The sequence below is a fragment of the Haliaeetus albicilla genome, chromosome 9, assembly GCF_947461875.1.
Source record: "Haliaeetus albicilla chromosome 9, bHalAlb1.1, whole genome shotgun sequence".
NCBI lineage: Eukaryota > Metazoa > Chordata > Aves > Accipitriformes > Accipitridae > Haliaeetus > Haliaeetus albicilla.
Window position 1 is genome coordinate 41703588 of NC_091491.1, and position 27424 is coordinate 41731011.

Consider the following 27424-nt stretch of genomic DNA (forward strand, 5'->3'; position numbering starts at 1 on the left):
AAACCCCGCCGAGGGCTGGCGCTTCCCTAACCTGCACTTTCTGCAAAAAGAGGGGAAAAAACCCGTCATTTTATAAAATACATTCTTGGCGGGGGATGAAATTTTAATGCAGCTCATGCTTTTCTGAAAACACCCTGAATAAGTCATTAGCCAGACTCTTCGCTAAGATGAATTTGCCCCCGAGGAAAAAAAGAATTAAAAGGTAAGAAGCTGGTGCGCCCCACATGCGTGTTTGCTGCTGGCTACAGCCAGGCAGCCTTAGGAAGGGGATGGCCGAGCTCCTTCAGCGTTAAATCAAATAAATGAGGGACGGAGACAGACTTATTAGTCTCCCAGTGTCCCTCCTCCTGTACGCGCGGAGGAGGACACATCCAGCACTCAGCTGATGAACACAGCTACTAACGGGGAGCGCAGCCCAAAGGCAGAGAGGTGAGTAATTACCATATATAATACATTTAATATGCTGCTTAGATTTTTAACATCATAGACTTTTTTTTATTTCTGACATTGGTGAGTCATTTAAATATTTAGCCCGGACAATAAAATATAAAAAAACCCCCCATCTACGGTATGTGCCTGCTGATTCTAAACAATAGTCACACTATTAGGGCCCAGTGAATGTTATTATAGAAGAATCTCTTAAGTCCGTGTCATACATACATTATGAACTTACAAATAAATAACTCTACAAAAATCCTGTCGTCTCTCCATAGTTTCATGTGATCGGCAAAAAGAAAAGGCTCTTTCTGGTGATGACAAACTCGGAATTGCACATTTAGTTCGAGGAATACATTACTGGTGCATCACCAAAGTCAACCACTAGGCAACAAAAAGACGTATCATATGAAACAATTTTTTAAATTTTTATTTTACATATTTATACATAAAACTTTCAAGGTAACTCTCTGAATCCAACCGAATGTTAATAGCACATCTAAAAATGAATGTCAGGTAGTCAACATTCACAAAATGTTGAAAACTGATTAAAATATACATATTACTGAAAGCTACAACTTCACTACGAGGCAGGCATGTATTTTTTTGACTTGTATAGCACCGTCAAGTACAGTTTCTTTATTTTAAAACTACAGTGAAGAATAAAAAAGTAGTCAATGGTAAAATATCATTCAACTGAAAATCTCTAAACAAACAAAAATAAAGTTAAACTACCCTCTCTTCTCACCCATGATTTATAATGTTATAAGTACTGTACATTTTTTGTAATAATATTATTAAAATGCCTGATATTTAGTGGCACAAGTAAAAAAATTAAAATAAATTAAGAAGCAGAGGCCAATCACCGGACATAAAGCTTCAGACATGGTCAATGACTAACACTGGTTTTTCTCGTGCGCCACCGTGGACATCAGCGCTTGGACACACACAGAAGCAAAATGAAGTCTCGCTCCAGCTCTGCTCCCGGCGCTCCGGGGTTCATTTTGCCGGCATCTTCTCTGCCATGTGCTTCTGCTGACTTTCGGCGTGTCTGGGGCGGGGGGAGAGGAAAGAAGCCGCGTTATTTGCTGTGCCGAGGGGAGGAGGAAACCCGAACCGCGCGCGGGGCCGCGCTCCCAGCCAGCATCCGCGCCGCTCTGGCAGCGAACCAAAAATCACGTTTTTCCCGAGGGAAAAAAAAAAACCAAGCACCGAGCGAAGTTACGTGCGGTCTCTGCCCGGGCTCCTTCCCGGCGGGAGGGGACGGGGAGGGAAACCCTTCTCCGGAGGGGTTTTGGGTCAGCTGGGATCGTTTTCTCCCCTCCTGCGGGGATGGCCGGCGCGTTCACCCCCAGACAACGGCGGGACGGGGAGCGCCGGTGTCCCCCCCCCCACACCACAGCCCCCACCATCCTGACCAGCTTCCAAATAAATTTCATTTACTAAACTGCCATTACTTGCATCTAGGAAGCAAAGCGTTTCCCAAAGCCCAGGAGAAAGAGACGCGAGGTGGCGTTGGCATTTGCCTACTGACCCAGCTCCAGCCCCCACCCCAAATCCCCCCCCTTTCATCGCTTGCTCTTCATTAAGGGAAGCAGTGACGGTGTCTCGCAAGACTCCGAAGTGACAACCTGTCTGCTCGTCCCCGCGGCCACCAGCCCCTGGGCAGCACGAGAACTGGCCGCCCCAGCTGGCGGAAACTTTTTCCAGGCAGAGCACCGTCAAATCTCAACCAGCTGCTATGCAGCGCCACGATGTTTTAAAATAGAAACAAATATAGGCCGTATTTTTTGCAAGCTTAATGCTTCAGCCGTGAAACCGTGGTCGCAGTGCGCTGACAATAACCAGCGCACCTTCTTTTTCAGCTGCTTTTTTCCCCCAAGCTTTCGATGCTTCCTAATGTTTCTGCAGGAAATCTCAAAGGAAAATGCCTCTTCAGCCTTGCTGCCCGGGAGATGGAGTCCTTCAGGAAACCTGCCTATATTCTGCAGGGTTTTCCATTTTATCAGCTATTGAACATTAATATTTAAGAGACTCAGAAATTCTCCCGTCGGTCAAGTCCTCCTGACAGTGGAGGCAGACCGGCTCTCGCTTACCCCAGCGAGAGGAGTGGGGTGACACCGGGAGCCGCTTGGATTTTCCTTGGGTTTGCAGCATCACCCCTTCCCAGGCTCGTTTCAGGCCTCGGAAAGGGGAACACCAGTTCAAGAGCATGCACCAACACTTGCGTTCGGGGAGCTCTTGAAAACTGCTGACAGTCTCCAGAACCTGAGTGCCGTGATTTCTTGGTTTGGAGGAGAGAGCAGCATCCTGCTCTGCCCTTACCTTTGATGGCAAAAGCTTTAGTACCGAAATTCTGCTAAAAGAAAACTGCTACACGGTAGGCTGGGACCTGCGAGGAGAGAGAAACACCCCAAGGAGCCTCCTTCACCTGGTCAGGTCCTCGATGTCCACCAGCATGGCGTCCTGCTCCGTGTGCAGCTCGTCCCGAATGAGCAGCAGCTGCACCAGCTCCTCGTTCAAGCCTGGCGCCGGGGAGAAAGGGGGTGAGTCTGTGACATCCCAGGGAACCCCGCTTTGGGACCCGTACGTCATCCTTCCCCACCTCGTGACACAAAAGCTGGTGCAGAGAACCAGGATGGACCTCCCCAAAGGATGCGCGTTTTCTGGGATAAACTGTAAGCCCCCTTGCCGCTGCATGCAAGCAGTTCCTCTCTTGAAATAGCTTAATGCAGCAGCAAAAATAAAGATGAATTTCTCAGGGCTTGGAGTTCCGCTGGTTCAGCTTGGGCTCGCCTGGGGGCAATAACCCTGAGCAAGAAACAGGCTGCGGAAAGCGGCCGAGCCGCTCGCCCAGCCAGCCTCAGGGTTAACTTTTTAATTCCCTGCGGCAACGCAGAACACGCTGCCCACCCGTCCTGGTTTGGCGTTACTGCCCAAGCTGGCCCCTCTGCTCAAGAGGGATGTTCGTGACATTGGATTCTTGCTCGGGGTTGTGTCAAAGAGCAGGGAAGAAAAACAAAAAGGACCCTGTGAAAAATGAACCTGCTGGCACGGGCTCCCCTGAAGGCTGTACCTGGCCGTCACTCACTGCCCGAGCTGGTGTTTAGACTGCTTAACTACAGCTCTACTGGCTTAACGCCCCTTCAGTTTGGGAAGCAAGCTCAGTGTAAATGACCTCATGTTCCCATACTTGGGTGCTTTCTAAAGTGACGCTAATTAATTAGCATATTTTTTTGCCTTTGCAGCAAAAAATAAATCATGACTCAACGGCGCAGTTCTGCATCCTCAGCAGGGCTGCTTCCAGAAGGGATGCCAATTAACCAATTGAGTAGGGAAGGAGCAGCACAGTAGCTCCTAACCAACCTTTTTTTTGACCTACAGCCACCAGAGAAGTCTACTCCCCAAATTGTTAATTAATTCATTAATAGGAAGATGGCAATTCCCTGGGGGAAAAAAACCCCTGGATCTTTTGGAGACAGCAAAGACAGATGAGGTGGTGGGGCACTGTCCCTGTGGGCAAATGCAAGGACCCATGAAATGCATTGAAGCCCTGCAAGAGTGGATCTACCCCGGGACGTTTGCTAAACTGGAGGCTCTCTCCACTGATGGATAGTTTTGATGCCATGGCATAGCGTCACGTGAAGACATAGCCATAAAGCCACGAATGGCAGGTGCTTCCAGGACAGGCAGACTTCCCAAAACTATTTTTACCCGACCAGGTTTTGAGTTTCAAGTGGGGCGTTAGGTGCTGGCACAATGCTACAACCCTCCTCTCTTATGGAGCCAAGCGAGCACTTTAGGAGAAACTGAAAAAAGGAAAGAAAAAAGCCAAAGGAGCCAAATCTGGAGAGAACTCCATCTCCAACTACTGCTGTGTGCCTCTTCCATATACTCGTGTTATCCTACATTTACCAACATTTCTATGTGTATCCTGGAGAACTGTTCTTAATTAAACGGGACATACCAAAGAATAATTAAACAAGTATCACTTACTTTCTATCTGTGAGTGGAGATCATTGACTATCACTTGTAGCTGCCCGATAGTCATGTCTCTTAGATCAGTGGGTTTTAAACTTCTCTTCATCAGGCATTCACTTATATGAGGCATATGTGGCAGCTGAAAAGAAATTTTCGATTTTTTTGCTGTTTTCTTCCCACTATTTGTATTTCTGAACAGCAGCAGTTTACATTGCTTGCACCCCCTCTCACAAGCATGCATCAACGACTCGCCCGGGACTACCACACTGAGCCGAAACACCTACACAACGTTTCACCCAAGTCTTCAGATCTACCACCATCAGCAATATACTGATGTAAAGGGACGGCTATGGCGAGCCGTGTTGTACCAAGGCAGGAGTGCTCTGGGATGGGATGGGATGAGCAGACTATGACTTAGAGGATGAGCAGCATCATGCCGGCCTCAAGGCAGTAACAACCTTCACTCTTCATCATCTCATTCCCTGCATCCCTCCCGCTCCCGTAACGCCCCGATAAAACGACCCATGTCAACCCTTCAAGTCCTGACGGCCGGTCCCGATCTCCACTGCTGTGTGTCTACAAGCACCACAAGCAAGAGCTGCCAGCTGCTGTCCATGGCTCAACAAGCAAAAGCAAACAGCAACAGGGCTGGTGTTACCCCCACGCGCCATCCCACGGCCCCCACTTACAAGATCCGCTACCGGCGATTTCTTCCTGTTCTGCTTTTCCACCTCAACCTGCATTTTGGCCATGGGCTTCGCCATAGCCAAGGCCATTTTGGCTTCAGCTTGGAGTTTCTTTTGCCTGGTGAGGAAATCCATGTCGTCGAGGGACTCTGACTCTTCCTCCGTCGTGTCTCTGTCGGAGTAGGACGAGCTCTGCTTGCTCTAGGGAAGCAGACACGCAGCCGTTACGGCACCGAGTGGTTGCTGTTGGCTTAATGTTGTTTTGTGCACTTACAAGTGGGATCATTTCTACAGAAATGATGAGGAGCACAGATTTTTTTTTTTATTTTAATCCACAAGATTATCTTTAAAAATCAGAGTAATTCCCAGATAGGCCCCCTTGACTACTAATAGCAACTTGAGCACTTAAGATGGAAAGAGGAGCCAACCAGATCAATAGGTGTTGAAGGGACGGACTGGTTAAGCTGGAGGAAAACATCTGGGGCTGTGGTGTTATATTTGGAGAGGAGAGGAGAGGAGAGGAGAGGAGAGAAGAAAGCTGGTGGGACCTAATACCACTTCATACCCGTTACTGCCCTGATAATTATCAGAGCCAAAAAGAAAGGGAGGAAGGGAGGAGAAGGAACACCTTCACATGAAGGCATCTGCTCTACAGCAGCAATGTGCTAGCCAGGGGCAATTTGCTATCTGCCCCTCAGCATCTCGCGTTTCTTTTATTGATGGCTGAAGATGCTGCTCTGGGGTTTAGCGTTGCTATTTTAATAGGATCAGCTCTTTATCAGCTTCCATTAAGGATGCCCTACGGTTTCCACGCTCCAGAGCCCCTGCGGGATGGGTTCCCAGACCTACCATGGGCGACAACGGCGTGTCCAGGCTGGTTTCTGTCTTGCTGTCATCAGCATCGCTGTCCTTGTCGCTGCCGCTGTCGTTCACGAAGCAAATCTGCAGGTTCATCCCACTTTGTAATCTGCGGGGGGAAAAGGGAGGGGTGACGCGGCAGCCCCCTCGCACCGGCGCATGGCTGCCGGCAACCCGCGGCATTCCCCACTGCGCCGATGGGTTACGTGGGCAAGATGCCGCGGCGTCCTCAGCAGCAAGTCGTTCGCCTTTTGAAAGGATGCTGTTGTCCTGATTTTGTACGGGCCTCAGGAAAATATAACCATTTTCACTTTTTTTTCCAAGAGGATGGTCATCGCCCACGCAAAAGCAGAGCCAGGACCACCAGCCCACGGTGGCAGAACACGGGCAAGCTCCTGCTGCTGCCCAGCGCTGTCATTTCTGAGCAGCAGTTCAACGTGGGACTGGAAACTCAGCGGCACGGTAAAAACAATACTTCTACCACCATCTATTGATGAACTTCAGAATTACCGAGACGCTGCAGAGCTTTTGTCATCATGGGTGTCTGTATTATTACATTAAATAAAATACTATATGTAAAGTATATATAAAATATAGTAAATATATAACTATATAAAATATGTTATATATAACATATATATAATATTATTATATTACATAAAATAATGTGTTCATGATTTAAACTATTTATTCAGAAGGGTAATAAGCCTGTTTGTGGACCCCACGGCTCCCTCTGCTCAGATCAGCCTCGAAGAGCAAACAAGGGAATGGATTTTTTGGAGAAGAGGGTGTCTGTGAAAGCCCCCGCTGATGCTCACGCTGTGGAGCAGCTCCACAGCCACCAGCCCAGCCCACGCAGCCCGGGCTCTCCAGAAAAATTCATCCATCTGACACCAGGGTCAGGCCCATTTGCCGCCTACAGAAACTGCTCAAGCTTTGCACATCTTCCAAACTCATTAAAAATTAACCCCAGAAACTAGAGATTTCTGGGGTCAACTCTATCAGCCTTCTCAGTGCATCATACTCCATCGCTGCCTGCTGAAGATGGGGCAAACCTCCCCCCATGCTCTGCTGCCTGTTATTCTCCATTCCCAATGCGGGGGGCTTATATTAGTACTCACAGACAGCAACCTCTTGTTTTCCATTTATTTTAGTAGAATAGATAGCATTAATAATTGAAATTTTTTGCAATGAGAGTGGTGAAACCCTGGCCCAGGTTGCCCAGATTGGTGGTCGATGCCCCATCCCAAACATTCCCGGTCGGGTCGGACAGGGCTCTGAGCAACCTGAGCCGGTGGAAGATGTCCCTGCTCACGGCACCGGGGTTGGACTAGATGACCTCGGGTCCCTTCCAACCCAGACCATTCTATGATTCCATCCTGTAATTCTGCACAAGATTTTAAGCCATGGTGGACAGACATGGGTACCCAGGCTGGGGTGCAGGATGCACCTTTGGCTCGGCTTAAAATTGCATCATACACCTTTCGAGAGCACGACCCCAACGCCTGAAACCCAGCAATTTATTCTGTTTTATTTCATATGCAAGCCCGAGAGCAACGGTCCTGCCAAGGTTCCTGTAGGTCCTGTAACAGGCAGCGTGCAGTACTAATGCTTTGCCTGGACTATAAATATTATCGAAACGCCAAAGCGTTCAGGTACAGCTGGTAATTTCTCATGGCACAGCTGCCAAACCCTGCCGTGCAGCGTTAATTAGACCTGCGCTATAATTACAAGATAGCGGCTCCTGGTTTAGATGTAACTACACAGAGCAAAACTGTTTTCCCTTTCAAATGACTTGCAGTTCAGTTTAATTTCACAATTGTACCTCTCTGGTGTAATAACAGTATTCCTCCTGGCTTTATGCCTCTCTAAGACTTTTTTCTTCTCCCACACCATGGCAACAGGTAGATCTTCACTCCCAATGTGGGAGGCGTTCAGTGCTTTCCAAGTGCCATGGGTTACTCCCCAGCAGCTGAATATAAACAAGCCTTTCTGGAGTTGATTTGATGTAGAGATTTTAAAAATCAGAATAAGTGAGGTACCCATGCTACGCAACGTGCCAGCCCCAGGGACGGCGCCGTGTCCAGCGAGCAGAGCCTGCGTGGAGCATGTGGACGTGGCAGGGAAGCAAGGAGCCATGTTAAAGGTCATTTTTTTCATTCTCTGCTGCTTTCCGTGGGTGAGATTAATTGCTCTCCACTGCCCTGCTGTCACCAGGGCTAGCTATCAGCGTCAGATCTGTTTCCAACGGGCTGCCGCTTCCTGAGCCACCGAAGGAAGACACGCTTTCACAAACTCGTGGTTTTTCACCAACCATCACCATGCTGCCTGACCCGGGACTGGTGGGACCATGGGACCGTCCTCAAGCCCTGCCCTGCTTCGGACATGCATGCCTGGCCTTAAACCAGGCACTCAGACATTAAAATCCTCAGTATTTTGCAACTCAACATAAAGAACTTGGGGAAAAAAACTAATTAATCAACTATTTTCCTGACCATAACTCCAGTTGTGCATTCACGATACTTCCACCACCGTTCTTGGTCTGCCCAAGTCCAAAGGCAATTCTCAGTTCAGGACAGAGATCCTAAATGAAAACCTGAAGGAAACCTAACTCAGGAAACTCATTTGCTTTGTCCCCTGAGCATCCAAATACCTCTTCTACACAGTTTTAAACTAACATTTTAGCATATTATTTACACTTATCCACGTAACATACAACTATTGCGTTTGGAGCATAAGACGTTGTTCTAAAACACGGAAAATTCAAGAATATGGTTGCGAGCAAAACTGAGGGATCCTCTGAAGGGCAGGTCTCAGGATGTCCCACTGGAGGCATCTCCCACTTTTCAGCCTCCAACAAGGTTTTGGGCCGCGAGGCCGCCTGGCTTACCGGGAGGAGAGGCTCGGCTTGCCGCTCTTGCTGCAGCTGGTGTAAAGTCCCGGGCCATCGTCGAAGAAACTGCCCAGAGCCAACTTCTGCCTGATGGACTCCCGCTCATTCTTCTGGGCCTGAAAGGGAAGGGCGACAAGAAAGGATGAAGCCGCCGGTCACACCGGTGTGCACGCAGGAGAGCTGATGATGATGCTGATGATGCCCAGCATCGCCCAAGCTGTCTCCCACCCTTGGGCGGACCACATAGCCCATCCCAACAGAGAAGCCCATCTGCGTCTCTCTCTCTCCACATACTGATAGATGGGTACCTATATATACACACACATCTGGTAGATACCTAATGCATATACCGCTATCTGTATCTATATCCATATACAGCCACGGAGGCCACACTCGCACCATTAGCATCTTCCACTTCCCTGAGCAGCCTCCAAAACCACACACTCCTTCTGCCAATGTGCTTAAAGATGTATTTTTAACCATTGCCATCAAATTGCACACAGTTTTAAAAATGTGGTTTTGTAGATATGTTTTTTTGAATAATGGCAAACTACAAAGGGATTTGAAATTAACCACCCATCAATGATTATGGAGATGACTGTGGAATCAATGTGCAATAAATGAAAATCACAGTTCTAGATTCAAAATTAGTACCAGTACTATCGTGGTGTCTGTCGCTAACAGATTATCTGCCAACGCTGACAATAAATTCATACAAGGTGGCAAGTTATTGATAGAAGGAACATTTTGAAGCCCTCAAACATTTCATTTTAAAATAACACATAATACCCGATCAAGAATACACAACAAAAGAAAACATAGCAGGCAAGCATGGGCTGCTTCCACGGTGTTAATTAATATAACTGTGCTTCCCATATTTCACCTGTCTCACTAAAAATAAAGCACCTTTTTTTGATACAAGGAAGTGAAATGCAAATTATTAACTTAAAATAGCTAATAATTTAATTCCAGCTCCAGTGCTGACTACATACATTACATTATCACACTGCCCATTATATAGTCGATCCCTTACCAAAATACATACTTCATTTGTAACCCAACTCCTTTCATTTAAAGTATTAAAAATAACGCCCGTGGCATCAAGTGGTATCAAGTTTTTGGGTTCAGCTCCCAGTTTCCGAGGTTCCACCCAGACTGCGCAGCTATGTTTTTCTGCCTTGTTTTTTTCAGGTTTCAGTAATCGATGCCTCGATCACACAGAGGCAGTTAGATTTAGAAGAAAAAATAGCCAGCCAGGTGGTGAAGGCAGCACAGTGAAAAAAATAAGTAAAAATGAATGAGAAATATTTTTTAATGGACTGAAAGCAGAGACAGGGTTGCCTGTGCCGTTTCCTCATGCTGCCCGTCGCACGATGCACGTGGGTGTCTCCCCTGTGAGTGCCAGCTGCATCCCTCAGCACCACAATATTTCATGAAGTCACGGATACCTAGCCTCCCCGTTTTTCCAACTGGGATGATCCTCTCCCACATCTTCCCGTCTACTTCTGATTTTCCTTGTGTTCCGACAGAAATGCGTGGATGAACAAGGAGCTCCTGGACGAACTCAGACAGAAGAAGGAAGCCGACAGAGGTGGAAGCAAGGACAGGTACCCTGGGAGGAATACAGGGAAATTGTCCGAGCAGCCAGGGATCAGGTTAGGAAAGCCAAAGCCCTGATAGAATTATCTGGCCAGGGACATCAAGGGCAATAAGAAAAGTTTCCGTAGGTACATCGGTGATAAAAGGAAGACTAGGGAAAATGTGGGCCCAAGGAAACGGGAGACCTGGTTACCCAGGACATGGAGAAGGCTGACGTTCTCAATGACTTTTGTGCCTCAGTCTTTACTGGCAAGTGCTCCAGCCATGCTGCCCAAGTTGCAGAAGGTAAAGGCAGGGACTGGGAGAATGAAGAACCACCCAGGGTACAAGAAGATCAGGTTCAAGACCACCTAAGGCACCTGAAGGTGCACAAGTCCATGGGACCTGATGAGATGCATCCGCGGGTCCTGAGGGAACTGGCGGATGAAGTGGCTAAGCCACTATCCCTCATATTTGAGAAGTCGTGGCAGTCCAGGGAAGTTCCCACTGACTGGAAAAGGGGAAACATAACCCTTGTTTTTAAAAAGGGAAAAAAGGGAGACCCGGGGAACTACAGGCCGGTCATTCTCACCTCTGTGCCCAGCAAAGATCATGGAGCGGATCCTCCTGGAAACTATGCTAAGGCAGATGGAAAATAAGGAGGTGATCGGTGACAGCCAACATAGCTTCACCAAGGGCGAATTGTGCCTGACAAATCTGGTGGCCTTCTACAACGGGGTTACAGCACTGGTGGAGAAGGGGAGAGCGACAGACGTCATCTACCCAGACTTGTGCAAAGCATTTGATGCTGTCCTGCACGACATCCTTGCCTCTAAATTGGAAAGACATGGATTTGATGGGTGGACCACTCGGTGGATAAGGAATTCCCGGTGGATAAGGAATTGGCTGGATGGTCGCACTCAAGGAGTTGTGGTCAACAGCTTGAAATCCAAGTAGAGACCAGTGACGAGCGGCGTTCCTCAGGGGTCGGTACTGGGACCGGCACTGTTTAACATCTTTGTTGCTGACATGGACGGTGGGATCGAGCGCACCCTCAGCAAGTTTGCTGACAACACCAAGCTGTGTGGTGCGGTCGACACGCTGGAGGGAAGGGATGTCATCCAGAGGGACCTGGACAGGCTTGAAAGGTGGGCACGTGCCAACCTCATGAAGTTCAACAAGGCCAAGTGCAAGGTCCTGCACGTGGGTCGGGGCAACCCCAAGCACAAATACACGCTGGGCAATGAGTGGATTGAGAGCAGCCCTGAGGAGAAGGACTTGGGGTATTAATGCATGAAAAACCGAGTATGAGCCAGCAATGTGCGCTCGCAGCCCAGAAAGCCAATCGCATTCTGGACTGCATTAAAACAAGCGCGACCAGCAGGTCGAGGGAGGGGATTCTGCCCCTCTACTCCGCTCTCGTGAGACCCCACCGGCGGTCCTGCATCCAGCTCTGGGGCCTCCAGCATCAGAAGGACATGGACCTGTTGGAGCAGGTCCAGAGGAGGGCCATGAAGATGATGAGAGGGCTGGAGCACCTCTCCTATGAGGACAGGCTGAGAGAGTTGGGGTTGTTCAGCCTGGAGGAGAGAAGGCTCTGGGGAAACCTTATAGCGGTTATATAAAGGGGGCTTATAAGAAAGATGGAGAGAGACTTTTTACAAGGGCCTGTAGTGACAGGACAAGGAGCAACAGTTTAAAACTGAAAGAGGGTAAATTTAGATTGGACATAAGGAAGAAGTTCTTCACAGTGAGGGTGGTGAGGCACTGGGACAGGTTGCCCAGAGGAGTTGTGGCTGCCCCATCCCTGGAAGCGTTCCAGGCCAGGTTGGATGGGGCTTTGAGCAACCTGGTCTAGTGGAAGGTGTCCCTGCCCATGGCAGGGGGGTTGCAACTAGGTTTATCTTTAAGGTCCCTTCCAACCCAAACCATTCTATGAAATCAGGAACCCAAAGCACATTTCCACCTCCTCCTGCCCAGCCGGGACAGCACATCCCAGCCTCCACGCCAGCTGAGACCGCTCCCTCCCTCAGCAGCATACCTACCTACTCTAGTGTGTGCTGAAAACTAGTCGTCTTTGCATTAAAATACTCATAAACACAGGCACACTTTCACATATTTACCCCTTTCAGATGGGGCTGTCTCTCCACATCTTTTTTAATTTTGCTCCATTTCCCACTGAGACGCAACTGCTCCCAGTTTGCCATCTGTACATTTAATCAATGTGCAATTTGTTTTCTCCACCAGGTCATTACTGAGGATACTAAATAACACGGCTCCCAGGACTGAGCTCAGAATATCCCATTTTATAAACCAGACACAGGCTAATGACCATAAAGAAATCAAGAGTCCTATTTGTTATTATAAAATAGGGAACAGTTACTAAGGAATAGAATATACCTAAGGGAACTGGACCTCAGGCTTTAGATAAATTACCCAACAGCTGCTATATACATCCTGAGCCGGGTATTGAAAACTATAAATTGAGAAGGAAAATTGCAAGTGGTTTTTTGGCTATCAAATATACTTACTTGGTATATAAAAAATAATGGATCAAATACTCAAAATGCAAAGGTACTAGCAAGAAGAACATAAACCCATGTTATTCAAACATGTATTTTGACACTGAATAAAAAAATGTATGTATTTCCGAAAGAGGGGTCTGGTGTAGAGCTGAAGTCTGGTCCAGGCCATTATTTTAAACAAAAGGCTGCTTTTTATTTTTAAGGCAAAACAGTTTTGGGCGGATGTTTTCCTTCTTACCATTGACCTTCCAATTCGGAAGGTCAGTATCTACCTTTGTTTAAGTACACAAATAAAAACACTATGTCAGATTATGGCCGTGACTGCCTACATGTAAAATGCTTTACACAACCGTTTCAGCAAAGGCAAATTGCCAGGAGAGGTTCAGCCTTTCCCCACAGCGGACTCAGCACACCATTTCCGCAGCCCCGGCGCCCGCTGTAATTATTGCTGGTTATAAATCTATTGCAATCACCTCGCTGGTGTTTGCAGATTATACAGAACCGTTTGTGCTCTTCACCACCCGCCTCCCAACACGTGCCGGCACCCAGCCCGTCCCCGACACGCTGCGGCACCTCGACACCAAAAACCCCCCATTTTTGGTCAAGAGCCTGAATTTATCCAATAAATGCCTTCTTCCCACACGACCCCATCCCTGGGGGCACACGGAGGTACCGCTGATGCCGGGGGCCGTCCCTGACCCACCCGATGCAGGATGGAGAGCGGACCCCCACAACAGTGGGCACAAGATTTCTGCAGTTTTCTGGGAAACCGAGCAAACTCCATACTGTGTGATTTCTGTCATTTATGAAGTAGTAGCCAGACTATTCTTTTCACCATGCTATTTAGCATGCAGGCACCTGTACTAGCAGCCTTTACTCATGACAGATATCACCCGAAATAGCACATAAAATTGCACATGGAAGATTTATTTGGCGTTGAGGTGTAGCAGTGATTTGCCAGGCTCCTCGTCGTGCTCTGAGACCCCCCACCTTGGGTAGAGCAGCCAACTCCTAATAACAGCTGGGGACGGCACTTCTGGAGTTGTGCCGATCGGTACCAAACCTGGACCGAATACCAGGCATGCTTTGCTAAGGCTCTGCCTGTTTGGAGAGGGAAGAGTCTAATTACACAGGGAATTACAGATTAATGGGTGCCAGCAACACTTTGGCAGAGCCCTGTCCCAACCAGGCAGTGCCACTGCAATGCAAGGGGTTAAAAAGCAGCGAGGCCGGCGGAGGCTGGATGCCCGGAGCATCCATCCATCGGTGCCAAACAGGGTGCACAGCGCCGGGACACAGCCGGGCCACCGAGGCTATTTTTGCCAGGGTCTGTCATTACCAGCCATGGACAATTACTATATTTAAAGTTGCAGACCCATAGGCAGCACCTTATTTTATCTCTGTAAAGTACAGGGGCTATTCTTGGATTTACAAGCAGAAATTGTAGCCACAGAATATTTGTTTTTATCTCCTTTTTCTTCATGGCAGATTTGCTAGTAAACGCATACCCAAGTCAAACTTGCGTATCTCAAGCCACATGGCAAATTGCCTTAAAACCCAGGGGTCTCGAGGTATGAGAACGCGTTTGGAAACATCTCTTCGCGTTTTCTTTATCGTAAAGTGATATGGAAACGCAGAGGGAGGAAGGTTTGCTGCCCTGTGCCTGTGCATTAAACACCGCCGAGCGCTTCCCTGCTCCGGCACCCCAAACCCAGCACCCTGGGAGGGTCTCGGGCAGCGATTCGGCGGGTCCCCCTCCAGCCGAGAAGGCGACTGTGGGCAGACAAAAGGCTCCTTTTAGTCCCTTACCTTTTTATAACTCCCCTCCCCGGCCGGCACGGCTGCTTTCCTGATGACGTCACCCATGCCATCACCCTCCCGACTCATCTCCTTCGCTCCCAGGTCCTCACGTGGCGGGCGCGACGTTCCCGCCGGGGCATCTCAATCCTTCCTCCGCTCTTCAATCGGCACCGTGGGATCGGACGCCGGCCCCCCAAGAGCCAAGACCTGCGGCAGCCCACCGTCCACCGTCCAGGGATGCTTCCCCGGCCCCTCTCGCTTCCCGGCCGCTCCGGAGCACCTTGCTTTTCCCTAATAAAGTCAACGGCGGCGTCGGAGCCTCGGCCGGCTGATGAGAGGGAGGCGAAGGCTGCACGGGCCAGGGAAGTCGCGTCCTCCTCCAGCCACTGCCAGCGCCGGATAAAAATAGCCCCGAGCCCTCGCCAGCTACACAAGGGCAGGAAAAAAACCCGGTGTCTGATGTCAAAATCCAAGCCCGGTGGCGTAGTCACGGCTGGAGGGGGCAGGAGGAAGGGGCTTTCTCCCGGGGTTTTCACCGTGGAAGTTTATCTTAACGAAATCCTGGCGGATGGAGGAGCTGCCCGCGGCCGGCGCGGTCCTGGAGGATGGGCAGTCACAGCAATATTAACTAGAGACAAAGTTTTGTTTTCACTGAAAGGACCCCAGGGAGCTATTTCTTGGCTAAACCAGCTTTTTAAGGTGCAAAAAAAAAAAGTTTCCAGGAATTAACCAAGAGCTCAAAACGGCATCCAGCCTTAACCTGCCACCCGTCTTGTGGGCTGGCAGAGCCTGGGGACCCCCGCACCGCCTGGTCCCTGCTCAGGGGTGGCTGAGCACCCCAGCCCCGGCTCCCATGGGGGGGCTCCGTGGGCTCGGCAGCCCCCAAACCTGCACCACTTAGAGCTCCAGCAGTCCTGCTCGGAGATCCAGGCTTCCCAGGCACGGCCACTGCTCCCCGACCCCGCACAAATCCTGCTCAGTCCTTGCCGAGATCCCACCTGTGACGCACCCATCACGGTGTGCAACGTTTGCTCTGGATCAGCTGCGGGTGAGGCAGAGATCGCGTGCTCGGGGCAGGCATTTCTATAGGGAATCCTTAGAAAGATTGGAATTTATGCCACAATTTCGCAGTGATCCTCAAAACGTGGCACACCAGCAGCAAAAGCACTGATTTCTGGTGCAACACAACTATGCAGCACGCTAGATAAGTAATTTTAATAGCCCTACAAAGTTTACATCTTTAAATGATGTATCCAAGTCATGCTGACATCATTTCACCTAAAATGCATATTCTAGTCAGATTACTGTCTCTGACAACATACAAATTATGCATCATGGCGTTACTCTACTCTGAAGTTTCAGGCAAAACCAGTAATAATAAACAGGATTGTTTAATTCCATTCTTGTCCCAGGATGCTGCTTTGTAACTATAATTCCCAAATGAAACAAAGTGGTTCTCTGGATATTTCATTATTTTTAGTTCCCCTCTACCACTGACTCATTGTGTCCTTTCCTGCTGTTGCTAAATTAACTTCCTCTCCTGGCCGTGGGGATGGATCCTGACACAATAAATCTGAAAAAAACCCACAAATCCCATAGCCCGACAGGAAGGATGTGGTGGCCAGGAGCACCGGGCTGGGGGCTGAGCCTGCGATTTGCCACGGGCTTCCCTCCCCACCGCCCCAATTCGGGACAAGTCCCCGCATCACCCTGCCCTCGTCCATCAGAGGGGGGATGTCCCCGTGTATTTTTTTAAAAGGTTTTATCCCCCATCCCAGGTTTCAGGCCAGCTCACCTCTGCCCTGCCCTCCGAGCCGGGATGGAGCTGGGAGGAGCATCTCCCCACCAGCAAAGAAAAGGCCAAGTTTAAACTCCGGCTACCGAAACCACAAGGGAAATGAATTTTGTGGTTGTCTCGGCGCAGGGACCAAACCCTTTGGTGTTCAGCCCCTTCCCCACCTGATGCAAAAGGCCACGGCAGGCAGACGGGCAGCACCGCTGCCTGCGCCGGACCACCCTGCCAACACCTGAAACTGTCCCTCCGGTGCTCCGCCGGCACGGGGGAGAGGCGGCCACGGCCACCTCAGCCTGCTTTTTTCTTTTTATAGCGTGAAGGGAAAATTCAGAACAGGCGTATCTGGAGCAGGTCAGCCGGGGTGTCCCTGCTGCAGGAGCAGACGGCCACGGACCCAGCGCCGCGGGGAACGCACGGGCCGGGGACGGTGGCACTCGAGTCGTCCTTAAGCGAGGCGAGGAAATAGGACACATCCAGTTTTATGGGCTTGAAACACGCGCTGATTGCTTACGGAAAAGCAAGCAGCTAAATTTAACTCTGCTGTGCATAGGTAACGCTTGCTTGAGTCGATGAAAAAGCCCCTCAGTGCTGTTTCGGGGAGGAAACCACCTCTCCCCAGCTTTCTGTTGGGGATCAGCTCCCACACACCGCCAGCTACCAAGTTAGCAGATAAAAACCCTAAATTCCCAGCGAAGTTCAACGAAAGCACTCCAAGCACCCTCCCTGCCAAACCAGTGTTCACGGCCACGGGGCGCTCAGGCCAGGGCATCGAGGTGACTTCCAGATTCATAGAAATCTCCAGTTGCCAGAACTATTGCACAAAATGTCCCTTTTATTGTAAAGGTCGGAATAAATCTCTTCTGAAGAGTCCCTTCACAGCACAGCGTCCTTCCAGTGCAGAGCAGCCGGTACAAGGCACTCACAACCAGTCCCTGCAAATTTCGGGATGAGGTGGACCGTGCCCTCCCTCTCTCTGATGATGCTTCCCTGAGCTTTAGCACACCAAGTGCTTTCCACCCACTTCCCAGAGCTTTTTTTTTTTCCCCATCTCTGTCTAAACAAGAAGGCCTTCAGCCTCAGCTCTCTATAACACAGGCTTTATTTTATTTTATTGTAACTGGTTTGGGATGCAGGGTCAGCGCGCTCGGCCACACGAACTTGAGGTTCCTCTGCCGTACCACGATGTAGCATCCCCTCCAGCGCGGCAGCCACGGGCGAGAGGCCAGGCCGGCAGCTCTGCCAGCGCTCTGCGGTGGGCTTCGTGGCGTTTGAGGTTTTTTCTCCAGGGCCTGTCTTTTGGGGTTATATTCTGCCATGATAATTTGTATTCACTTTAATGAAAAAGCTGATGACAGTCTGGTATTTCTACACGCCACAAAAGCCTAAAAAACCCTAAAGATACCAAACAAAATAAACCTAATTAAAAAAAAAAATTTAATGAGCATTTCATATTTTAAGCTTGTGACTTTCATGGCCCGACGTTTATGGTGCGGTGCTTGGTGAGACCCTGGGAGTGGTGGGTGCCGGCCAGCCTTGCCTGGTCCAGCCCCGCAGGGACACCAGCAACCTCCCCGTGCCAAAATTAACACCAGCACCTCCCCGCTACAGGGGTCTTTCTAAGAGACCCCTCTCAAGAAACACGCACAAACCTGGCATCGCGAGAGCCGCAGAGAGTCAAGCCCGATGCGCGCACCCGGACCAGGTCCCCACGCCCCGACCTGCCTAAGAGATGACTTCTAAGCAAATAAAAATCTCGGTTTTCACATCAGATTTTTTTTTTTTTTTCTTTTTAATTTTCTTTGCACGTGTAAAGCCCGGTAACATCTCCAGAGCGACTCTCCCGCCAGCAGATAGCTCAGACCGTGACTGATGCCAGCGCACGGAGCCAAACCCGGTTCCCACGGGCAACTGCCTGTTTGGAGACTCCTGCCTGAGGCAGGGGCACGGGGTGCCGGGGGGGTTCCTCTGCCTTTAAAAGCACATTAGAAATCAACCCAAGGAGATGATGTCAATCTAGACGTATTACCCACTCGTACGGCAGTGGCAAAGAAACACAGACGAAGCCGGCAACAGCCCCGAGAGTCCCGTTTTGCTCCATGCAAAGGCGGACCTGTCGGGCAACGCTGAAAATAGGCATTTACAGAGCAAACTGAAACACTGGCTAAGGCTTTCAGTAAAGCACTGCTAATACGCACGTTGGAATAAAACCTTTATTTCTGTGTTAAGGCCTGGATTTGCACGCTGGCCTTTCATTCTGTGCGAGCTCAGGACCTCACAAAGCATTACCCAGTGTGCGCGAGCTGACATTTTCCTTGTCAAACTGTAGGGGAAATACGGAGCCCTAAATAAAACGTTTGGCATGGGAAAATAAATCGGTATAAAATAGGAAAAGAGAAATAACTAAGGGAAAAATACACGGCACGAAAGCGGCAGCAGCCTGCGTGACTCCAGGATGCGGCCACGGGAAAGACGTCAGATGCTGGGACCTCCCGACCATGGAGAACCTGCCCTAAATTCAAAGCGATGAACCTGATTTAGCCACATCCAAAACCCGTGGAGCACCTACGGCCACCTGCATTTCCGAGAGCAGCAGGGACAGCTCATTTATGGTGCGAAACAGGACTTTCAAGGCAAGGCACGACATATGACAGAAATACCCTCCTCTTCCTCGGCACCCGCCTGCGCTGCGCCCCGTCCCCAGCACCCTCCCTGCCGCGCAGCTTATGTCCCAGCCCTGACGTGGTCATGTCAGAGCTTTTCTGCTGAAATTCTCCAAAACAAACACGTTTTCAAGTTTTCCCCGTGCGTTGGCTTGTTCCTCTATTTGGTTTATTTTTAGTTTATTTAGTAGCTTCGAAAAAAGGGGTGCGAGGAGGGAGAAGAGCAGAGTTACACACTGTCACCCTCCTCCCCCCGGGGCACTCCGGGCAGCCACCAAAATCCGATCATTGCTGGCTTCCAGGCTGATCCGACCCCCGGGATTGCCAGCCACAAAAGAATTAAAACTTGGCCTTTAGGTTAATGGGTTTGGGAGGGGGCTGGGGTTGCTCCTAATCTTTGCGGTGTCGTAGGAAGGTTTTGAAACAGATTTCATTTGAAAAACCACTTCTCTGGACTTCTTTCTACGACGTGCATGCTTTCTGGCTGTTCTCACTCTACTATTTCTTGGTTTGGAGGAGAGGAACCAATTCATAAACAAGCAAGCAGATGAAAGCAGATAAAAGGCAGCAGCGCTGCCGTCGCAGCAAGCCCCAGCGCATTAACATGCAGGGATGCTGGCCAGGCCTGCGCCGCAGCCGCGGCTCGGCATCGCTCGCCCACCGCCACGGACCAGCTTCCACCCGGGAAACAATGCGCAACCTTTAACCCTTGCGTTCCTACGAGTACGCCGGGAAAACATCCGCTGCGCAGAAACAATGGCACCATTTATTAAGGCAGCAGAGAGCAACAGGCTCGGAGCTGCAGAAAAATCGGATCCCCTAAAACAGAGGCTGAAGAAAAACCGGGATTTTTTTTTTTTTTCTTGCAAAGGAGCTAAAAATGGAAATTCATTTCCAGAAGCATTTGCTAGATTGAAAGCATTCAGCGAAAAATCTTTTCAACTCTTCTCTCTCTCTGTACATACACACGCGTTGGCATCTTTTCCCTTCCTGATATATTTTGCAATAGGAGATCTTTTGTCCTAAAACACAGGTTGAAGTTTGAATTAAACGCGGCGGTGGGGGAAAACGAGGAAGAGCAGCTGTCCTGGGCAAGGCCCCGTCTCCCGAGGGTCCAGCTCGGCCGCCGGGAACGCCTGTTGGGTATTTTGCAAAACACGCTCCACCGCACGTACGCAAACGCGTTTCTCGGCACCGCCGTAGCGGACGGACAGGCGCTCGTGCATTTAACGATCCGCCTGGACCGTCGAGCCCTAAATGTGCCGTTATCCCACGCAGGTGCACCCACCGGCACCCACCCTCTCTTCAGAGGGAAACGAAGCCGCAATAACAACCCACCCCAAGCTCTCGCTCGCCCCGCTACGAGAATCCTGACACGGCTGTCAGCGGTGCTGCCAGGCCCCACGGCCCCCCCGGGAACGGGGGCGACCCTGATGGATGCTCAGAGAGGGCAAAGCCGACCCCCCAACCCATCACCCGCTCTTGCGCGGCTTATTTAGCAGAACGAACCACAACAAGACTGCGTCTGAAAATAATTATCTTGCGGGTCAGCCCTCACGCTTCGATAAATCTGGAAAGCGCAGAGAAAAAAAAAAAAAAAAAATCCTCCCATTTATTCTCTCCTCAAATTTACATCGCCGACTCCCAAAAGCACAAAAACCCGCAGCTGGCTGGCTCACGGGGAGCAGTTTCATCCAGGCAGGTGGACGGCGAGCGGGGTGCAGGGAGTGGGGTGCAGGGAGTGGGGTGCAGGGAGTGGGGTGCAGGGAGCGGGGTGTAGGCAGGAGTGGGGTGCAGGGAGTGGGGTGCAGGGAGTGGGGTGCAGGGAGCGGGGTGTAGGCAGGAGTGGGGTGCAGGGAGTGGGGTGCAGGGAGCGGGGTGTAGGCAGGAGTGGGGTGCAGGGAGTGGGGTGCAGGGAGTGGGGTGCAGGCAGGAGTGGGGTGCCAAAGCCACCCCCCCCCCCCACGGGTCGAGCGCATCCCCGGTGCCTCCGAGCATCGCACGGCGAGTACAAAAGCCCCCCCCGGGCGAACAGACTTTTCGGGGGCTTCTCCCCACCACCGCTGCCTCGCCAGCCCCGGGGGGGACACACACACCAGCCCAGCAAGCTCGGGCTGCCCGGAGCCCCCCCGGGGGGGGGTCAGTCCGTGGTAATAAGGGGGGGGCCAGGCCTGTTTCGCCCCTTACCTGGTAGGAGCAGTTTTCCTGGTGGACCATCTCCGAGCATCATCCGCCGCTGCCGCCCAGCTCCGCAGCCGGCCCCCCCCCCCCTCCCTCCCTTTCAACCCCCGCGGGGTCTCCGGCCCCGGAGGAGGAGGAGGAGGATGGGAAAGAGGAGGAGGAAGATGGGAGCCCGGGCCAGCCGGGAAGATGGATGCTGCCGCGCTGCTCCGCCTGCGCAGCGGCAGCCCCGGGGGGGGGGCGGCCGGTCCCGCCCCCGCCGGCACAAAGCGGGGGGGGCACCGCGTCGGACCCCCCTCCTCCTCCCCAGACACTGCGCTATGGGTGGGAAGTCCCGTGTCGTGTCGTGGTCCCCCCCCCCCCCCCCCCCCCCCAGCCCCGGGGCGACGCTGCGGCAGCCGCAGTTCCAGCCCCCCCCCGTGTCCCCCCCCCCCAAGTCTGCGGCAGCACCGTGCTGGGGGCTGGGGGGGGCTGGGGGTCTGGATGGCGGCTCCATGGAGCACAGCCGCCGGCATCGGCTCCCCAAAACGCTGCGAGACACCGGGGTGTTAAATAAAAAAGGAGCAGGTACCTTTCTTTTACCCTCCGCCGCAGAAACGTAGCGCAGGTTTTGGGTTTTTTTTGTTTTTTTTTTTCCTGGAAAAAGGCTCTGCCCTACATTTCCAGCTAATTATACATCCACCCTGCAGAGAGGGTGAAGCATGGGGGGGGCTCTCCGCTACGGCACCCACCCGGGCTGGGCTTCGACCGCGGAGGAGACCCCATTTTGGCCACACTTGGGGCCGGATGGAAGCAAGGGCCGTCTCCGGACACGTTTTTCCCCCCAAAAAGGCCTGTGAAGATCAAGCAGATATCCAGCCAGGATGTTTTCTGCAGGGCAATGGCTGGGTGGGCTGCACCCCCGCCCCCCCCCATTGCTGCGCACCCAGCGGGAATTCACTGCCGTTTTGCAGAATACCCCGCTGCTACCCCAAAATAACGCTGTGAGGTTATCAAACTTTCTGCCCTGTTTGCAGGCTCAGGCTGGAGGCCTGACGCATGGAGGGAACCGAACCCTGATTTTGCTTTCTATTTTAAAAGTCCTTAATAGGAGAGACTGGACGGAGCGGCGGGACAAGCAGATTATCATTCTCTGCCTTTGCGATCTGCCGAGCGCTGGGCTCTCGTAGCTCGGTTCGACTTCACCACTCATTCTCCAGGGGGTAACACATACCCCAATAGCCTCATTTGCAAATTTTTGGGGCTAGGCTGGCCCTGGCCGCAGCTGGGGGCGAGGACACAGCCAGTCTCCCATTCAGGCCCTATTTCTGGCTGGACACGGCCCATCCGAGGGGCACCGGGATGCCCAGAGAGCGACGGCAGCGCCACAGGCTGGGCTTGCACCGTGCACTGGGTGCTCTTACCCAGGCAGGCGACAGCGTTTTGGCTCGCAACTAAAAGAAACTCCATGCCTCACCTTCCTTCCTTAGGCAAATAGGGCTTTATTCTGCTCCTAGTCGCCGCCCGCTGTGGCTAAGTTCAGAAACGCACATGACTCTGAAAACCAGAAACACTTGCTCGCGAGGCGTCTCAGATTTGATTCCCTACGCCAGATGTGCCTCTAGAAAAAAAGGCCTTTGTAGGACCATCGCTCTGTCCCAGCTTTCCCAGCTTCTCACCCGCCCAAACAGGCCGGAGCAGCCGTGGGCGGACGGAGAGTCCCTCGAGTCCCGTGCAGCTGGGCGGCACGGATGGGGACAAACACCCAGACCCTCCTCCCCGATGCCCTCTCCCCTACAGGAGGAGAGCTTTAAAAAAAATAGAGCTTTCATTTAAAAAGAAAAAAAAAAAAAATTCTGCATAAGTTTTTAAGAGAGGATGAAGTCGTGCCTATTTTTTACCGGATCTGCAAAGAATCCCATTCAACGAGGCAGGTATTTCCAAACATCAAAATAAAACATCCCCACTCTTCAATATACTGCATAAATCTCGGGCTTGCTTTGGAAAAAGTATCTGTGGCAAGCTAAAAGCAGCTCCACGTATTACATAATCTCTAATGCCATTTATTATGTGCATCACAAGGAAAACTCCTGAAATTACCCCCCGCTTCCCACGTGCGGGTCTATCTATAACAGCAGTGACTCAGAGCCGCTCCGCGTGCAGCAGATCCCCGGCGGGGACTGCACCAACCTCCCTGCACCCAGGTCTGCTGCGGCACGGGGCGAACCCCCCCCCCCCCCCAACCTATTTGTCATCTTATTCCTTTTGCAAAATGACCCGAGGGACAGCGCTACCTTTGGCTTAGCATGTCACCTGCTGCAGCAAAGCCACCCGTTTGCAGCAAGGCTCTTCCCACCGGGGCAGATGCAGGTGGAAAGGGCCAGGCATCGTCCTCAACCTCTGGATTCGCTCCTCTGTTCTACATCCATTTGCGATTACCCGTTCAGAAATGAGGCGGGCAGGCAGGTAATAATTAAAGCAATGAGTGATTAAATTGAGTGAAAGACTGCTGGCAGTTGTCCAGGTGGGTCAATGGGAAAGGATGCTCCTGGATGAAGGCGGTGAAGAAGCGCTGCTGCCCTCTGCAGAGGCACAAGCCAGCGGGAAGCCCCAAGGAAACCCCCAGGGACCCCCAACAGCCCCTCTCAGCTGGGAAGAGAAACCCAGGAGGTATTTGCACTGCCTCCTTTTGCTTTTCGTATTGAGGCACCCTCGAACTTTGGGTGTCTTACACCACTTGTGAGACGATCTCGACAAGTTTTCCTGAAGCTTGCCCCAAAACGAGCTCTGAACTAGAAACGTGTGGTTCAGAAAGCCCTGGAGAACATCTCCAGGGGGTCTGACACCAAGCTGGGGACACCAGCACGCAACACTTCCTTTCAAAACCCCCGCTCCAGGTCTTTTCCAGAGGGTTGGGGAAGATGCTGCTCAGGGGCAGGGTCAATCTGGGCTGAGCAGTCCCCAAGCCTGGACCTGTGCTGCCATTAAGTTGGGCCACCAGGAACAGACCAGTCCCGATGCCCTGGATGTTTGCAGGGCTTCAGGGGTGACGACACAAGAAATTCAATCCCGCGGCACAGGCAGCAGTATCCCTCCACTTACTCCCCACAGACGCACCACCGGGGCAGCTGCCCCGCAGAGAAAGAAGATGCAGCTTTACCAGATACACTATAATTCTCATAGTCAAACAACAGGATTTCATTAATTATCCATCTATGGAAGACGAAAACAGCTGGTATCCCCAGTTCTGGGGGAAAATATATAATTTCTGATTCTCTGCACAACTTTTAGTTGGTTTTTTTCTGTGGGTTTTTTTTTGTTTTTTCTTTTTTAAACTTACAGAAAGCCCCCTGGCTGGGTCCCCCAGCACATCCCCAAGCCTGGCCCTCTCTAGCAGCTGTATCCACAGCACAAGGTGGCAGACGCAGGCAGCACCGTTCCCCCAGGCAGGCTGGCCCTGCCTGCCCCCATCGCAGCCCTTTGTGCTACACCTCTGTCCCAGGACCGAGGAAATCATTAACAGGGGAAAGGGGGTAATACACGGAGGTTATCAACTCTCCCATCGTCATTCCTACTCGGGGAAAACACTCCTTAAAAAAAAAAAATAAAGCAAACCCTCCCGTTCGCACTGCCTGGGAGCAGAGGGCAGCCGAGCGGGGAATGTTCTCGCCGCCGTGGGAGGGAAGGGAAGGGAAGGAGCCTGGACGCATTACTCACATGAAAGCCACGAACAGCCCTTTTCCTTATGCGTTTGTCATTTCTCACTGTCCCACACATTTATTTTTACACACACGTGTCCTGCGCTGCGTGCCTGAACCCCACCAGCTGCAAGGACTTACACAGCCCTTCAGCCCAAGAGCTATGCGAGGGGAAAGCAAAGGGTAGGAGCAGCTTTGATTCACCAAGGCAGGCTAGCGATGGGTTCCCTCATCTCCGATGAAAACACCAGAAACTTTTTCCCGCCCGCAGTCATTCCTTGAGGGGCCTTATCAGGTTGAGCGCTGGGAAAGTTTATTTTTCGGGTTGGTATCAGCCGATCCATCTGGCTGATACAAAAAGCTAGTCTAAATTAACACACTTTTTCTTCATATCTCAAAATAAATACGCAGCTGGATCATGTGGCAGGTGAAAATGAGGGAGGAGTTGAACACCGCATCACTAGCAGAGGGAGAGGCAGGGAGCCCGCCCGAGCGAGCCTCACCGACCTCTCCGGGATGCTCCCGCTGACCCGATCCCCAGCACAGCGAGCTTGCGGGGAACTGGGAATTGTATCCAGCATCATGGGATTTCAGCTTTATTTGCTGATGATTTACTGGGAGTGATGGATTTAGCTCTTCTTTAAGCCGAGCTAAAGCTTTTCCAGGGTTTAAATCTAGCAAGAAAAAAACTGAAAAAGATTATTTTTTAATCAGTTAATACTAGACATCTGCTTGGAAAGGGCAGTATTTGTTTGGATTACATTCATATATAATGCTTTAGACTATTACTTTTTTATTTAAGGAAGATGATGCTGAGGTGTTTTCCATCATTTTGGATGTGTTACTCTTCTCTACGAGGGGATAAACCTGTGACGGTTTAAGAATCCAAACAGTGCCCTTCCCTCCTCCATGCCCCTTCTACTTCCACGGAGGTTTCTGGAGTCATTTACAAGCAGCAGCTCTACAAATCCCTCCTGAAGCACAGGGGTACCAACTGATCAATTTTTAGGGATAAATACTTGTGCCCTGAAATGTTAGAATAAAACTCTTCTTAGTCTTCCGAGGACCAAATTTGACATTATCAGGGAAATGCAGGGGAAAAACCCCACTCTATAGTGAGTTACTGTTATTTTGGAATACCTGCATGACTGGGGAATGAAGGAGCACCAGGAAGGGTACCTGTTGCATTTTTATTTTGATGCAGAAGTGCACATCTTGCATTTTTAACAGTCTCATGCTCCATTTTTAGCGATAAAGAGATTTGTCCAAAAATGTCAGTTTTCTACACGTCCCACAGACGGCATCCTTGCCATTACATAATCAAACCATGACTTTCTCTTCCCTCAAAACATGGAACAGAAGGTTACAGCAATTTCACATTCTGATACCGCTGATGCACAGGATGTCAAACGCTTTACAGGGAATTGGGGTGAGTAATTTAAGTCACCCAAGTATTTATAACTTTCTGGTGATATAGAAGTGACAAAATACACGGTAAACAATCAGACTTTCCCATGAAACCCATCTAGAAAGACTCACTGATACAGTTCACAGGCTTAATTTTCAATTGTACAATTTATAAGCTGGATCACACGTGCTTAACGGAGTATTTACAAGCGCTCTGATGATGAGCAGGTATGATAGCCCACCAAGCATTTACTGCTAATGAATGGAGAACCATTTCACCGACCAGCTCCTAAGGAGCATGGGGAGACAGCAACAGAAAAGCTACAGCTGCCTCCTTGCAATTTTGTTTATACTCTTAAGAACAGGCCGGTCTTTTGAAAATGCAGTATTCACGGTATGCAAAATGCTATGGAGAACACAAGCTTTTCAGCAGGACAAGGTAAACTTGTAAGTTTTTTGCATTAGCATCAATAAATTAAAAAATGTTACAATCCACCTCCCTCCGCAGCACTATTTCTGTCCCATTTGGGAGAGGATTTGTAGCAAATCCCATCAGCTACAAACAATTTTCAGCATTTTTGGCCTGTACATGCAGACGGCGCAGTGCAGGAGACCCGACGTCCCGTGAAGGCAAAGGGGCTGGGGTACCCAGAACAAACCCACGCGTCGCTCAGCCACAGCCTATTATTTTCACGTTGCCTCGACCAAACCAAAATCAAACCTCGCCCACCGGCTCTGCCCGCAGCCGAACCGGCCCCGGGGATAACTGACCCCCAGCAGCGTCCCCAGCCGGCCGATGGACCCAGACGTGCCCCCGCCAGCGCCGCCCGGACCAGCTGCGTCCGACCTCATCCTCCTCCTGCCTTCGCCAGCAGCAGCCAGGCACCGGCATCCGCGCCCGGCACGGCCACGACAGCCCGTACCCCCCGACTGCGGCTCAAAAGCCCA

At 50.9% G+C, this 27424-nt stretch overlaps 1 protein-coding gene across 4 annotated transcripts in view; it reads right to left on the reverse strand.

Moving 5' to 3' along the window:
• Positions 1-842: 842 nt before the first annotated feature.
• Positions 843-27424, reverse strand: part of SCHIP1 (schwannomin interacting protein 1) — a 182114-nt gene continuing 155532 nt past the window's right edge. For 2 of the 4 annotated variants that reach the window (XM_069792846.1, XM_069792847.1), the window contains 6 exons: positions 8851-8969; positions 5952-6069; positions 5106-5303; positions 4432-4555; positions 2867-2960; positions 843-1486 (listed from right to left, as the gene is read on the reverse strand). In XM_069792846.1, the coding sequence (XP_069648947.1) occupies positions 1435-1486; positions 2867-2960; positions 4432-4555; positions 5106-5303; positions 5952-6069; positions 8851-8969 (705 nt within the window). In that variant the 3' untranslated portion in view covers positions 843-1434. Of the gene's footprint in view, positions 1487-2866; positions 2961-4431; positions 4556-5105; positions 5304-5951; positions 6070-8850; positions 8970-14765; positions 15114-21398; positions 21545-27424 lie in introns of those variants that run through there. The other 2 variants (XM_069792850.1, XM_069792848.1) reach the window with 2 other exon arrangements.